This window comes from Geospiza fortis, unplaced genomic scaffold (genome assembly GCF_000277835.1).
Source record: "Geospiza fortis unplaced genomic scaffold, GeoFor_1.0 scaffold23, whole genome shotgun sequence".
Lineage (NCBI taxonomy): Eukaryota > Metazoa > Chordata > Aves > Passeriformes > Thraupidae > Geospiza > Geospiza fortis.
The window spans coordinates 15,066,172-15,079,797 of NW_005054303.1; the positions used below are offsets into that span (position 1 = coordinate 15,066,172).

The 13,626-nt window shown below is 53.7% G+C and overlaps 2 protein-coding genes across 2 annotated transcripts in view; one reads left to right on the plus strand and one right to left on the minus strand.

The window, feature by feature from the left end:
• NEMF (nuclear export mediator factor) overlaps positions 1-11,354 on the plus strand; it is a 20,734-nt gene extending 9,380 nt beyond the window's left edge. The window contains exons 11-33 of the mRNA XM_014311845.2: positions 470-532; positions 744-821; positions 1,089-1,297; positions 1,717-1,902; positions 2,190-2,253; positions 2,664-2,752; positions 3,343-3,446; positions 4,185-4,247; positions 4,368-4,480; positions 5,357-5,414; positions 5,744-5,802; positions 6,224-6,344; positions 6,708-6,984; positions 7,464-7,506; positions 7,590-7,639; positions 8,114-8,261; positions 8,517-8,594; positions 8,669-8,863; positions 9,493-9,525; positions 10,167-10,273; positions 10,349-10,392; positions 10,487-10,566; positions 11,099-11,354. Of these exons, the coding sequence (XP_014167320.1) occupies positions 470-532; positions 744-821; positions 1,089-1,297; positions 1,717-1,902; positions 2,190-2,253; positions 2,664-2,752; positions 3,343-3,446; positions 4,185-4,247; positions 4,368-4,480; positions 5,357-5,414; positions 5,744-5,802; positions 6,224-6,344; positions 6,708-6,984; positions 7,464-7,506; positions 7,590-7,639; positions 8,114-8,261; positions 8,517-8,594; positions 8,669-8,863; positions 9,493-9,525; positions 10,167-10,273; positions 10,349-10,392; positions 10,487-10,566; positions 11,099-11,176 (2,340 nt within the window). The 3' untranslated portion in view covers positions 11,177-11,354. The remainder of the gene's footprint in view (positions 1-469; positions 533-743; positions 822-1,088; positions 1,298-1,716; positions 1,903-2,189; positions 2,254-2,663; positions 2,753-3,342; positions 3,447-4,184; positions 4,248-4,367; positions 4,481-5,356; positions 5,415-5,743; positions 5,803-6,223; positions 6,345-6,707; positions 6,985-7,463; positions 7,507-7,589; positions 7,640-8,113; positions 8,262-8,516; positions 8,595-8,668; positions 8,864-9,492; positions 9,526-10,166; positions 10,274-10,348; positions 10,393-10,486; positions 10,567-11,098) is intronic.
• Positions 11,355-11,628: 274 nt separating this feature from the next.
• The window catches only part of KLHDC2 (kelch domain containing 2), an 8,631-nt gene continuing 6,633 nt past the window's right edge, over positions 11,629-13,626 (minus strand). Inside the window, exons 11-13 of the mRNA XM_005417981.2 lie at positions 13,318-13,405; positions 12,968-13,020; positions 11,629-12,481 (exon numbers count right to left, since the gene is read on the minus strand). Coding sequence (XP_005418038.1) covers positions 12,358-12,481; positions 12,968-13,020; positions 13,318-13,405 — 265 coding nt within the window. The 3' untranslated portion in view covers positions 11,629-12,357. The remainder of the gene's footprint in view (positions 12,482-12,967; positions 13,021-13,317; positions 13,406-13,626) is intronic.

Sequence of the window (13,626 nt, forward strand, 5' to 3'; positions counted from 1 at the left end):
TCCTGTCCCTCCATCCCTTGTCCCCAGTCCCTCTGATGATCTAAACAGCCCCAAACCTTCCTCACCTTGTGCTTTAAGCACAGCTGGAACACCAGGAGCAGTTTTTGGGCACTCTGGGTCTTTGTGCTTGTTTAACTGACCAGAGAAGCAGCAGGGATTCAGGGCAGGCAGATCTGGCTTTGCAACCATTTAATCTGAACCAAATCAGCTTCTTTGCCATCATTTCTTAGCAAGAAAAAGGTGAGCCATTGCTTGGCCACTTTTTCCTTCTGTGTTTGCAGTGGGACTCAGCCCTGAGTGTCCTGCTGGACTCATTTAATGGGAAGGGAAATGGGGAAAGCTCCTGGAGGTTGTCTCAGCCTCTGTCACCTCTTTTAGTGCTTTGCAGCCTTTTCTCTGCAGGGCCCCTCCTGTTCCTGCCCTGAGTCAGGCCAGCCTGGGGATTCTCCAGCCTCACTCTCTCCTGCAGGCTACAGATGAGTTCTACTCCAAGCTGGAGGGGCAGAAGATTGATCTGAAGGCCTTGCAGCAGGTGAGTCCTGATCCATGTGGGTGGCTCCCACATCTCCAGAGGCTTCTCTTGCTTCTTGCAGTGATTACCTGATGCCATTTGGCAAAGGCATCAGATAATCACTGCAAGATTAAATATAAATATAAATATAACCATAACATACCTATAAATAGAAATGTATTTTTAATATGAAATATTTTTATTTATATTTTTGACGTCTTGTATTTCAAAGGAAAAACAAGCATTGAAGAAACTTGAAAACGTCCGTAGGGACCATGAGCACAGACTGGAAGCTCTCCAGCAGGCTCAGGTAAGGCAGATTTTGGGTTTTAATTAAAAAAGTGCATAATCACACCACCAGGGGATGGTTTGGTTGGGAGGGAACTTCAATCCCACCCAGCTGCAGGGGCAGGGACTCCTTCCACCACCCCAGGGCTTGGCAGCACCGGGGTTGGATCTTCTCCCGTGCCACCCCTTCAATCCATCCTTGCATTTCTTCACCACTGCTTCCATTTCTCTAACACCTCCTGCTGAGCACGTGCTTGGCTGCACTGCTCCAAGTTCCTCCTTTCCCAAGGAAGCTGATAAGCTGAAGGGGGAGCTGATAGAGATGAACCTGGAGGTGGTGGACAGGGCCATCCAGGTGGTGCGCAGCGCCCTGGCCAACCAGATCGACTGGAGCGAGATCGGCGCCATCGTCAAGGAGGCCCAGGCCCACGGCGACCCCGTGGCCACGGCAATCAAAGAGTTAAAGCTGCAGACAAACCACATCACCATGCTGCTGAGGTGAGTGCACTGCAGCAGCAGCTCAGAGATTTAAAAATACCCCAAAATAGCTTTTCTGTACCCAGAAGTTTTGGTGTAAAAGCTGGGATGTGGCAAAGTAAATTAGTGAATTTTTGGTTATCTCGCTTTCAGAAGTGGCACTTTATAGAATAAACTTGCTTTCAGTCAGTTCCTTGGATTGGAAAAATTGGGCTTTTTATTTTCTGCTTTTGTTTTCTTTTTTCCCCCCAAATTTGGCTGACTCCAGGACAAAAAAGGGTTGGCACACGAAGCTTCCTGTGTCTCCAATTGTGAATGGTTTAGAGGCTCCTTGGGCCATTTCTAAACCTCTGAGAGAATGAAATTAAGAGCACATTGCACCAAGGATTAAAAATTAACCAGTTCTCTTATCTCAGTTTTATGGTCTCATGTGTTTTTAGGAACCCCTATGTGTTATCTGAAGAGGAAGAGGAGGAGGATGATGCTGACATAGAGAAGGAAGAAACAGAAGAACCAAAGGGAAAAAAGAAAAAGAATAAAACCAAACAGTTGAAGAAACCTCAGAAAAACAAACCCTTATTGATTGATGTTGATCTCAATTTGTCTGCCTATGCCAATGCCAAAAAGTAAGATTTTTCAGTAAATATTTAGTGTGTTTTTGTAGGATCAATTTCTCTGGGTGTGCAGGAGGAAGGGTTTTGGGATATCTTGTTAAAAATAAGAGTTAAAAGTTGAAACAGCAGCTTGTCCTGAGCTCTGGGATGGGAATTCCCTGGTGCAGAGCAGCTGCTCTGTGGCTCCCACAGGTTGAATTTTCCAGTTCTGCCCATGGAACAAAAGGCAGAGGCCTGGGATGAGTGGGGGATGAAGGAGTGGATCTGCTGGGATTTCAGAACACACTTGTCTTTCACAGGTACTATGATCACAAAAGACATGCAGCCAAGAAAACCCAGAAGACAGTGGAAGCTGCAGAAAAGGTATTTTTTCTCTTGTATTTTAGAAGATATTTAAAAGGAAAATCCCTGCTACTCCTCAGTGGGAAATCCTGAGCTGATCTGAGCAGCCCTAAAACAAAACATGACAGGGAAAATCAATCACCCAGAGTTGTTTTATTCTTGGCATTTGGAGCTCAGTGGAGGATTGCAGATCCCTGATGGAGCCTCCTTTTCCAGTAGCATTGGGAACACTCAGAGCAGGTGGAGGCACTGACAGACCAGGACTTAGAGGGGAAAATCAGTGGAAATCCTTCCAGTCCAATCCTCCCTGATCATTTCAGGGAGCAGCTCTCCAGGGTGGGGGTTTAAGAGCAGGGCTGGGTGGAGCCTGCACTGTGATCAAGTCCAGGCCACTTCCTCCCAACGTTCCCTGGTGCTTTCTGTCCAAACAGGCTTTTAAATCAGCTGAGAAGAAGACAAAGCAAACCCTGAGGGAAGTTCAGACTGTCACCACCATCCAGAAGGCCAGAAAGGTCTATTGGCAAGTACAGCTCCATTGTCCTTCTCCCATGTGTCAGGATGGATCTTCCCTGGCTTAGGAGTGCAGCTCCTTGGGATTTCTGAGCTCTGCACTTTGCATGGAGTCTCCTTAAAGAGTCAGAGAATCCCAGAATGGTTCCCAGGGACAGCAGCCCAGAGCAGCTGTGGCTGCCACGTCCCTGGAAGTGTCCAAGGCCAGGCTGGATGGGGCTTGGAGCAGCCTGGGACACTGGAAGGTGTTGTCCAGGGGAATTAGATGATCTTTAAGGTCCCTTCCAAACCAGACCATTCTGGGCTTCTGTGCTTTAAAAAGCAACAAACAAATGAAACCAAATCTCAAAGATTTTAATTATTAAAATAAAAATAAACGGTAGGACTGTGCTTCTTGTTCCATCTCCAAATCTCCCTGCCAGGAATGCTGTAGTTGTCCCATGCCTTGTTTTTATGTCCCAGGCCTGTGGATGGAAGTAAAAAGATTTTCAGTCTCATGAATTGTAGGTGCTGAGGTGGATATTCTGAGTTTGGTATCAAAACCCACCTGTGCAATGTCCTGTTAGTTACTGACACTGTGGATTTGCTGGAATTTGGCAGGTTTGAGAAGTTCCTGTGGTTCATCAGCTCTGAGAATTACCTGGTGATTGCTGGCAGGGATCAGCAGCAGAACGAGCTGATCGTGAAGCGCTACCTCAAACCAGGTGAGCCCACGGAGGCCATGTGGGGCTTTTGTCCTCTTTCCCACTTCTGTCAGTGTCCAGGAGTGACAGGGGAAGGTCCCTCTGCTTTCTCCTTGAGCTGGGCCTTGGATCCAAGGGAATTTTGGTGGTGGGAGTTCCTCTGGTGCCACGGGGCGAGAGCAGCTTGGATGGGCTCCCCTCAGGAGCAGAGGAGCTGATTCTCCCTGGGACAGGGATGGGCTGCAAGGCTTCTGTGGGGTGCTGTTCACAGGGGTCCCAGGACGAGGGACGAGATGAGAACCTTGACTCCATGTTTCAGAAGGCTGATTTATTATTTTATGATAGATATTATATTAAAAGAAAATGCTATATTAAAACTATACTAGAAGAATAGAAGAAAGGATTCATCAGAAGGCTTGCAAGGAATGGAAAGGAATGATAATAAAATCTTGTGACTGACCAGAGAGTCTGAGACAGCTGACTGTGATTGGCCATTAATTAGAAACAACCCCATGAGACCAATCACAGATGCACCTGTTGCATTCCACAGCAGCAGATAATTATTGCTTTTCTTTTCCTCCGAGGCTTCTCAGCTTCTCAGGAGAAAAATCCTGGCAAAGGGATTTTTCAGAAAATATCGTGGCTACACTTCTGTGTCCCCACCCTGCCCATTGCAGCCAGACCAGGCATTTCCATCTGACAGGAGAGATTCCCTGGCTGCAGGGATGTGTGGGTCTGAGGGCACTCTCTGTTTCCCAGGGGACATCTACGTGCACGCAGATCTGCACGGAGCCACCAGCTGCGTCATCAAGAACCCCTCAGGTACCTGTGGAGCCCTGGGGACAGGAGCTGGCAGTGCCTCCCCTTGGGATGGGGATCAGTCCTTGCTGGGAGGCTGCCAGGCTGGCTCAGGGCAGGATCTGAAGGCTCTGGGTGTTGCAGGTGAGCCCGTCCCGCCGCGGACGCTGACGGAGGCGGGGACCATGGCCCTGTGCTACAGCGCTGCCTGGGACGCCCGCGTGGTCACCAGCGCCTGGTGGGTGTCCCACAGCCAGGTGAGCACTGCAGGCACAGAGCCCAGGGGGCTGGCAGGGGACCCCAGACACGAGCCCATGGCTGGGGGTCAGACTTCTGTGTGAGGGTGTGGAGATCACACCAAAGCTGTGGTGGTTTTGTTCATGCCTCAGGTTCAGCTTTTCTGTTTTCACATTCTGTGCTGCTTCAGTGTGTGGGTCTGGGCTCCATATCAGGGCATGGTTCTGATCATGTGCAGTTCTGAGCTCTGAGCACAGAGCAGGGAGACAAAACAATTCCTGCTCCAGCTGGGCACCAAGGACAAATGATCCAAATCTCAGCCCAAGAGCACAAACCCCGTGGGCTGGAGAGAGAAAAACAAGCAGGGTGGGACTGCAGGGGCTAAAGCTGGAATGGGACAATGAACTGCAAGGTGCAAATGGAGCAGAACTGATCCCAGGGACAGACCCCGTGCCCGGCCGTGCATTTTGGGGCCATTTTGGTTCATCTTGGGTGCAGCCCTGGCTGGGCTCTGGTGCTGCCCAAGGTGGATCCATGGAGGAGATGCTTTGAATCAATCCCTGCTTTATTCTGGAACTCCATCCAGCCTCTGCTCTAGGGCAGCCTGCACAAGGCATCACTATTCCCTGAATGCTCCTGAGTAGACCCTGGGTTTGTTTCCTGAGTTACTCACCCAGGACTCCTAAAACTCAGTGCTGGTGGGGTGTGATTGGATTGGAACATCCCTTAGGAAAATTCCCTGCAAAGGAGAGGAAGAGCCCCTTGGATATGGAGCCCTGCAGAGCTGTCCCAGGAGTTCAGCTCCTGTTGAGCCAGTCTTTCTCTTGGTGCTGTTGTCACCTGATGTTGGCCTTCTGTCACAGGGATTTTTTACAGTTTTTGTGGTTTTCTTTTAGGTTTCTAAAACTGCCCCCACAGGAGAATATCTCACCACTGGCAGCTTCATGATCCGAGGTGAGGCACAGGGGAGCAGTGGCAGTGGGATGTTTTCTCAAAGGTGCTGGGCTGTCCTGCAGTGGCAGCAGATCCCACTCTTCTCCCAGAAATCTGTTGGGAATGGCTCAGTCTGAATATCAGGCAGCTGCAGCAGCAGTTTGAGCTGAGCCCTGGGCAGAAGTTCATTAACTCAGCTGCTTTTGAGCTCTCCTGTTCTCATCCCAGAGATAAAAAAGCCCCAGTGTAATTTTTGGTAGCCTAAAGCCTCTAATAAAAATGAATTTTGGAAGTACATCCTGCAGCGTGGCTGCTAAACCCCCTCATGAGACTCTCCCTTTGTTTTTCAGGGAAAAAGAATTTCCTTCCACCTTCCTATCTGATGATGGGCTTCAGCTTCTTGTTTAAGGTACAGCTTTTCCCATGCAGCCCCTGCTGGCTTTTGTAATTTGCTTTGAGCTGCAGGAGGTTTATTTTCTGCATCTTGCTTATCAGTGTATTCCAAATTACTTCTTTTCCCACTGGGAAAAATCCCATAAAGAGCTTCTTGCTGATAATGGCTCTGGGCTGAGATGGAAATGGAAGCAGTGTGCTCTGTGTGCATTCCAGACAGACTCTGCACCTTCCTGCCTCTGCCAGGCCTGCTCTCCCAGCTCTCTTTGGAATCTGAACATTTCTGGGTGCCACCCTGACTTGTGGGCTTGGCACACTTGGGTCTGGTTTCATTTTCCTGCCTTTTGATGGCAGGAAGTGTTAAAGAGGGAAGGAAAAGCTGAGCGAGGTGGTGTGTGAGCATTGCCAGGCCTGACCCAGAGGCTCCTCATTTCCAGGTGGATGAGAGCTGTGTGTGGAGGCACCGTGAGGACAGGAAGGTCAAGGTCCAGGATGAGGAGCTGGACACGGTTTCCAGCAGTGCCAGTGAGCTGGTGGCTGAGGAGGTGGAGCTCTTAGGTACAGGGGGACACTGGGGAGCTGCTAGGGGTCCCTCAGGATCTGGGGGATCCCAGTTTGGGTCACTGATAGGACAAAGGGGAATGGTCTCACACTGACACAGGGCAGGGATGGATGGGATATTGGGGTGGAGTTCCTGGCTGGGAGGGTGGGCAGGCCCTGGCACAGGGTGCCCAGAGCAGCTGTGGCTGCCCCTGGATCCCTGGCAGTGCCCAAGGCCAGGCTGGACAGGGCTTGGAGCACCTGGGACAGTGGGAGGTGTGGGTGGCACTGGATGGGCTTTAATGTCCCTTCCAACCCAAACCATGCTGGGATGATGGATCAGTTTGGTGTTCCTGTGTTTTCCTGCCCTGGGTGCCTCAGACGGAGGAGACAGCAGCAGTGAGGAGGAAAAAGCTGAGGCTGAGGCAGCTCCAGGGGCTGAGGAAGCTGCAGAGGATGTGGAAGCCACAGCTGAGAGCACCCACGAGGAGGGCAGTGCTGAGCAGGGAGGAGGGAACACTCCTGCTCCAGAGGCTGACTCTGAGGAGGACGATGGAGAGTCTGAGGAGGAACATCCAGAGCCCAAGAGGGAAGTGAAGGAGGAAGAGGTGAATTATCCAGACACCACCATCGATCTGTCACATCTTCAGCCCCAGAGGTGAGAGAGGCAGCAGCTGGGGCACCTGAGGGTCTCCTAAAACACTGCCAGGACAGGGCTGGGATGTGTTGCCATTCCTTCCTTCCATGCTCAGCAGTGGGAATGCTGAGAAGCTGAGCCCTGAGCTGCCTCTGCTCTGCTCAGGCTGTGGATGAGCTCAGCTCCCTGCAGTCCCTGGGACTCCTTGGAGGCTGCAGGGAGCAGGGATTGGGTGGGTGCTCATGGGAAGCTGCACCTTGGGGCTCCCTCGGTGCCCAGGCTGTTTGTTACTTGTGTGAGAGGGGAGCCGGCAGAGAGCCAAGATTCTCTTCTAAAGTGAATCCCAGTGTTCTGCCTTTTCCAGTCACCAAAGCTGGGGTTGCCAAGCTCTGGAAAAGCTGAAAGTTAGAGCCAGGCTGCTGAAGTCTGGGCTGTGGTTGGTGTGTCCATGGTGAGCTGCCCTGCATCTGCTGATGAGCTCCTTTTGCATCTCCCCACAGATCCCTGCAGAAAATCATCCCCAAAGAGGAAGAGCCCAGCTTGGTAAGGTCCCAGCTGCCGTGGGTGGCCCAGAGCAGTGGGAGCTGCTGGGCAGGATCTGCCCTGAACTGCCTTTGCCTCCTCAGGGTGACAGCAGGGCCCAGGGCCGGAGGCATCTCTCTGCCAAGGAGAGGAGGTGAGAGCCAGTGGCTGTTGCAGGGAATCCCAGCATGGTTTGGCTTGGAAGGGGCCTTAAACCCCATCCCATTCCACCCCTGCCATGGCAGGGACACCTCCCACTGTCCCAGGCTGCTCCAAGCTCTGTCCAGCCTGGCCTTGGTCTCTGCCAGGGATCCAGGGGCAGCCCCAGCTGCTCTGGGGAAATGCTTCTTCCCCATTCCCTCCCCATGGCCTGGGCACATCTGGACCCATTCCAGTCCCTGCCCATCGTCCATCCTGCATTTCCAGGGGAGCTGCTGCTCCTGGCCTTTGGCAGTGCTGGCTGGGAACAGTTTTGCTGCTGGGCTGGAGAGGTTTTTCTGAGGAGGGGCTGTGTGCAGTGTTGCTCTGGGTCCCTGTGGCAGGGAAGCAGGCTGGGAATGCTGTCAGAGAGCAGCAGCCTCTCCTCTCCCATCACAACAAATGAGGGTGTTGGGATTGTTCTCCTTAGGGAAATGAAGAAAAAGAAGCAGCAGAACAACTCTGAGAGCTCGGAGCTGTCTGAAGAGAAGCAGAAGGAGGCAGAGACCCAACCTGTGGCTGCTCCCAGCTGCCCCAAGGCAGCTCCAGCCCCTCAGCCCATCAAGAGGGGCCAGAAGGTGGGCAGGGACCAGGGGCCATGGAAACAGGGACAGCAATGCCAGGTGTCCCAGACACCCGTGGCTGCCTGGTGGTGCTTTGAGGGGTCTCAGCTGATGGTGCTGGGGGTTGGCACAGAGCTCACTGGAACCAGTGCCTTGCTTACTGGTGACCTGCTCTGAAAGTTTGGGATACTGGGAAGGAAGGAGCATCTGTGGTTGCAATACTCTGCTAAGATTTGTCATTTCTGAAGCTGTTGGTGTTTCCTCCTGCAGAGTAAAATGAAGAAGATGAAGGAGAAGTACAGGGACCAGGACGAGGAGGACAGGGAGCTCATCATGAAGCTGCTGGGGGTGAGGAGGGAGCTCTGCCTTCCCCGGGGTGGGGGGGCTCTGCTCACCAGCCCTGACCAGCTGTGTCACCACAGTCTGCAGGCTCCAGCAGGGAGGACAAAGGGAAAAAAGGGAAGAAGGGGAAGACGAAAGAAGAGGCAGCAAAGAAGCAGCAGCAGAAACCCAAACCCCAGCGTCGTGCAGCAGGAGGGGGCAAGGAGAGCCTGCCAGCAGGAACTGTGCTGCACGAGGCACAGGAGCCAGGCCTGGATGAGCTGCAGGAGGACAAGGTGAGGAGGGGGATGGGAAGTGGGATGGTGGAGCAGGAGGATGGGAAGGTGAGGAACAGGGTGAGAAGGTGAGCAGCTCTCTCCTCTCCTCACCTGCCCATGTGTCTGTCCTGGCTCTGTGCAGCTCTCCCACCCGGGAGGCTGAGCAGCTCCCCTTGGATTTTGGGCACTGTGGAGAGCTCTGTGTCTGCTGCCAGGGCTCAGGGAGCCCACAGGATTCCCAGAGCAGCCCAAAGCCCTGCAGCAATCCCTGTGCTCTTCCTGTTGCCAGCTCAGGCAGAACTGGGGCTCGGAGCAGTCCCGAGGCTCGGGTTCACCCAGCACCTCCCCCTCAGCTGGGCGTGCCCCAGCTCCCAGCCCTGCTGCTGGGATTTGCTATCTCTGAGCCCCATCTCCCCTCCCAGCTCGGCGTGTGCCAGGCAAACGAGAGGTTGGAAAGAAACCTCCACCCTCCCACCCACGGCAGTGCAGTGCTGCTCTCACCTTGGTTGTGAAACCAGCTCAGTTCTCTTTGCAGGGACAGTGGGGCTTTCTGGGGCTGCTCCTTAAAGAATTTCTTGGGGCCAGGGGAGGCAGGAGCAGCTCTGTGGTTTCTGCAGGCCTGATGTGTTCTCTGTTTGTGTGTGCAGGAGGAGCAGGACCAGGAGCAGCCAGGACTGGAGGTGAATGCTCAGTTCTGTAAGGGCTGAGGTGGGGCTGTGCTCCTGCTGGGACTGGGACAGGGGGGAGCCCTCCAGGACTGTTTGAACCCACTTTAATGGTATTTTTCAAAATTAACCTCCTTAAAATTAACCTCCATGCCTGCCCTGCTCATCTCCACATCCCCCATAAACCCAGAGCTGGCTCCATGGATGTTTGCCCTTGGTTTTTGCCTTGGTGGCTCTGGGCTGGAGAATCACACAGTGAGCAGTGCAGGTTCTCCTTTAGTTTGAAGTTTATTTACATATCAAATTGCTTCAAACTTTTCTGTAATTACTTTTGTGTAATTACAGGCTGTGGGTGTTGCCCAGGGCTGGGAATAAGTGAATTCCTTTAAATCCTCCATGGAGGAGGATAAGGGTATCTGCTGTGGGAGCTTTGGGTGACCCTTGGCCCAAAACCAAGATCCAGGCAAGGATTTGATTTTAGTGATGAAACAGATCAGTCACAAATCCTGGCTTGGGAATTCTGTGCCGGTTCCATGCTCATGGAGCCATGGAAGGGTTTGGCTTGGCAGGGCCCTGCAGGGCTGCCTGTCCCCACCCCTGCCCCGTGGCTCCAGGAGGGCTGAGCACAGGTCCCAGTGGAGCTCTCTGTGTCCCAGGAGAGCCAGGCTCTGCTGGACTCCCTGACAGGGCAGCCCCACCCCGAGGACATCCTGCTCTTTGCTGTCCCCATCTGTGCTCCCTACACAGCCATGACCAACTACAAGTGAGTGGCAGCCCCTTCCTGGGAGGGCACGTGCTGAGTTTTTGTTTTACTGACAGAAGCCTTTCCTTTGGGCAGGTACAAGGTCAAGCTCACTCCGGGCACCCAGAAGAAGGGCAAAGGTACGGTGTGAGAGCCCCGAGTCCCCTCCTGGGCTCTGCCTGCTGCAGGCTGGGTGCTTTCCAGGCTGTTTCACTCTTCCCTGGGTTTTTCCAGCTGCCAAGATTGCCTTGCACAATTTCATGCAGTCCAAAGAGGCCAGTGCCCGAGAGAAGGATCTGTTCCGCAGCGTCAAGGTGAGCCCGGCCCTGCAGGGTCTCCAATGGCCACAGGAGCCATTTTGGGAGGAAATGCTGCCAGACTGAGGCTGCTGTTGGGTTTTGTTAGCAGTGGAGTTTGTCTGTACTCCTAGGGAAGGCCAGAGAGTCCTGCAGTGGTTTGGGGTGGAAAGGATCTTAAAAATCCGTGGGCAGGGACACTTCCCACTGTCCCAGGCTGCTGCAGGCCCCATCCAGCCTGGCCTTGGACACTGCCCAGCCCCTCTGGGACAGCTCTGCTGCCCAGGCTGGGAGGGACCATGAGAACCTGAGCCTCAGTGGGAGCACTGGGCCTTCTGTTCCTGCATTGTGTCACTGTCTGACAACAGCAGCATCTCCCAGGGAACCCTCTGGGTTTGGGAGTGGGAATTCCTGGAGCAGGGGCAGGAGCTGGCACTGGGACTTGAGGCTGGAGATGTCCTGGTGCTCCCAGGGCCAAGGACAGGATCATCCCAGTGCTCCAGAAAGGCTTTCCTGCTGTGGTCACCTTCTCCTCTCCCCTGTGCCCTAGGACACAGATCTGTCAAGAAATATTCCTGGGAAGGTCAAAGTGTCTGCACCTCACCTCCAGAACATGAAGAAGAAGTGATTCCATGCTGGGGCTCTGGCCCCACACCGGACCTGGGGCTGGGACAGACGGACACAGACCCACGACCAGGACTCAATCCCTACACCCAGGGCCTGCATTCCTGGTGGTTTAGCTGGACTCTGATACAAATGGCAGATAAATATGGAATTAAATTGCTGGCACTTGGTCAGGAATGTGCTCCCCTGCTGCTGCTTCTCTGTCCAAGCGCTGGGCAAAGGCTCTGGAGTTTGGGGCAGGAAAACTCCGGGGGGGTTCAGTTCCAGAGCCTCCAGGAGGGCAGTGCCAGGGAAAACGCTTCCTTTGGGAGGGGGGAATTGTGATCCTCCCCAAACATTCCCTGGCTGTGGAGAGAGGAAGGTGCAGGCCCAGTTTCCCCCAACCCAGTGGAGGAAGAGCAGGGCTGGGAGTCAGGAAAAACCCCCGGGATCTCTCAGGAATTACAGCACAGGAATTGTTCTACAAGTCAACGTTTTTAATTAGTTTTTGAAGACAGCTTAAAACATGATCCCCCCCTTTCCCCACAGCAGCACAGCCTGGCCCTGTGCCCTGTGTCCCCTCTCCATGTCCCTGCAGCCAGGGGACATCCCTGGGGCTGCTCCAGGGGCAGGGGAGCTCCACAGGGCTGGGAACAGGCACAAACACTCTCAGTTACACTCGCAGGGCAGAATATCTGCTACCTAAGGTTCACAACTGAAGTTCCACAACATAAAAATTCAAAAAAAAAAAACAACCAAAACCAAACTACAGCCAAGCAGAAAGTAGTGGTGCTTTAACATCTCAAGGTTTATGACAGTTTATTGACCGACAATGGGACAACTTCCACATCCTGCTCCTAACTTCCACATCCTGCTTCTCTCACCTTAAGCATCTGTGGCAAAACGTGAAGCTGTGGACTAAACACCACTACAGCAACACTCCAGAGCTGTGGTGTGCTCAGCATTCCCAGCTCTGCCCCCATGGACATCCCCCCCTCTCTCAGGGTCAGCCTCACCCCCTCGGGGTGCACAACCCCACAGCTGGTCACAGCTGAAGCTCAGGCTCATCTCCTCTGGCATCAAATACATTTATTGGAACATCTCACACAAAAATAGGTTCTCTCTAGGCCATTCACATGCACGGGAGGGCGAGAAGCAACTACCTACACACAGAGGGTGCAGCACACACTGTGCCGGTGCCTGGGCTCAGGAGCCCGAGGTGTTGTTGCTGCCGAAGCGCTGGTTCACGCTGTGCAGCAGGTGCTTGGGCAGGCAGTGCCACGAGCTGGCCAACAGCTCCTTGAAGCAAATCACGGCCTCCAGGCACAGCCTGCAACACAGGGCTCTGTCAGCAGGGACAGGCTGCACGGGGAGCTCCAGCACAGGGCTCTGTCAGCAGGGACAGGCTGCACTGGGAGCTCCAGCACAGGGCTCTGTCAGCAGGGACAGGCTGCACGGGGAGCCCGTGCCAGAGGTGCTGAGGGAGGGGAATGCTGCATCCTCAGCCCTGGCTGCTGCTCTGGCAGCGTTTGGTCGAGGCAGAAATGGTTTCCAGTATTTTAGGAACATGAACAGGTCTAATGGTAACTCTGCCCCACTTGTCTTAGAATCCCAGAAAGTTTTGGGTTGGAAGGACCTTAAATCCCATCCCCTTCCACCCTTTTTCTATGGGCAGGGACACCTTCCACCATCCCAGTGCTCCAAGGCCTGGCCTTGGGCACTTCCAGGGATGCAGGGGCAGCCACAGCCATTCCCCACCCTCCCAGGAATTTCCCCTGGGACACGACAGTTCCAAGCTGAACTTTTGCTTTCTTACCTTACAAGAGATCTTGGCTGGAGGGAGAACACCAGGATTTCATTACTGTGAGCCTGGAGGGGGGCAGAGACAGAGAATCGGTTCTGTGGGATCTCAGCAGGAGCCAGAGCAGCCCAGGGAGCACAACCAGAGAATCCCAGAATGGTTGGGCTGGAAGGAGCTTAAAGCTCATCCCATTCCAGCCTGCCCTGGGCAGGGACACTGGAGGAAGCCTTCAGGGTTCCCAGCCTTGAGGGGCTTTGGGAAGGAGCAAAGCATTTCCCCCTCAGGCTTTGTGTGTGCACCTTTGTGATCCCCACGAGATCAGCACTGCAGATCCCACGGGAAGGGGAAGCTCAAAACCAACTCACAGCTTTGGAATGGGCCAGAAGGTTGTTGGCACAGCCCCCAAAGATGATCACCTCGCCCTCCTCGCTGGCACAGGCCGTGTGCCACAGCCTGGGAACAGAGAACAGCACTGCATTAACCCAAACCCCAGCTCTGGGAAGGTCCCTCCTCATCCCAGCCTGGCCAGAGGCAGAAAACCAGGAAGCAGCAGTGCTTTAACTCCTTAACCTGGCTCAGGGCACTCCCCTAAGCAGAGGGAGGAAGACTCGTGTTTCCCATGCCACACTGGTGCATCAGAGAGGCTGTGGGGCTTTAAATTGCAGGTCAGCAAC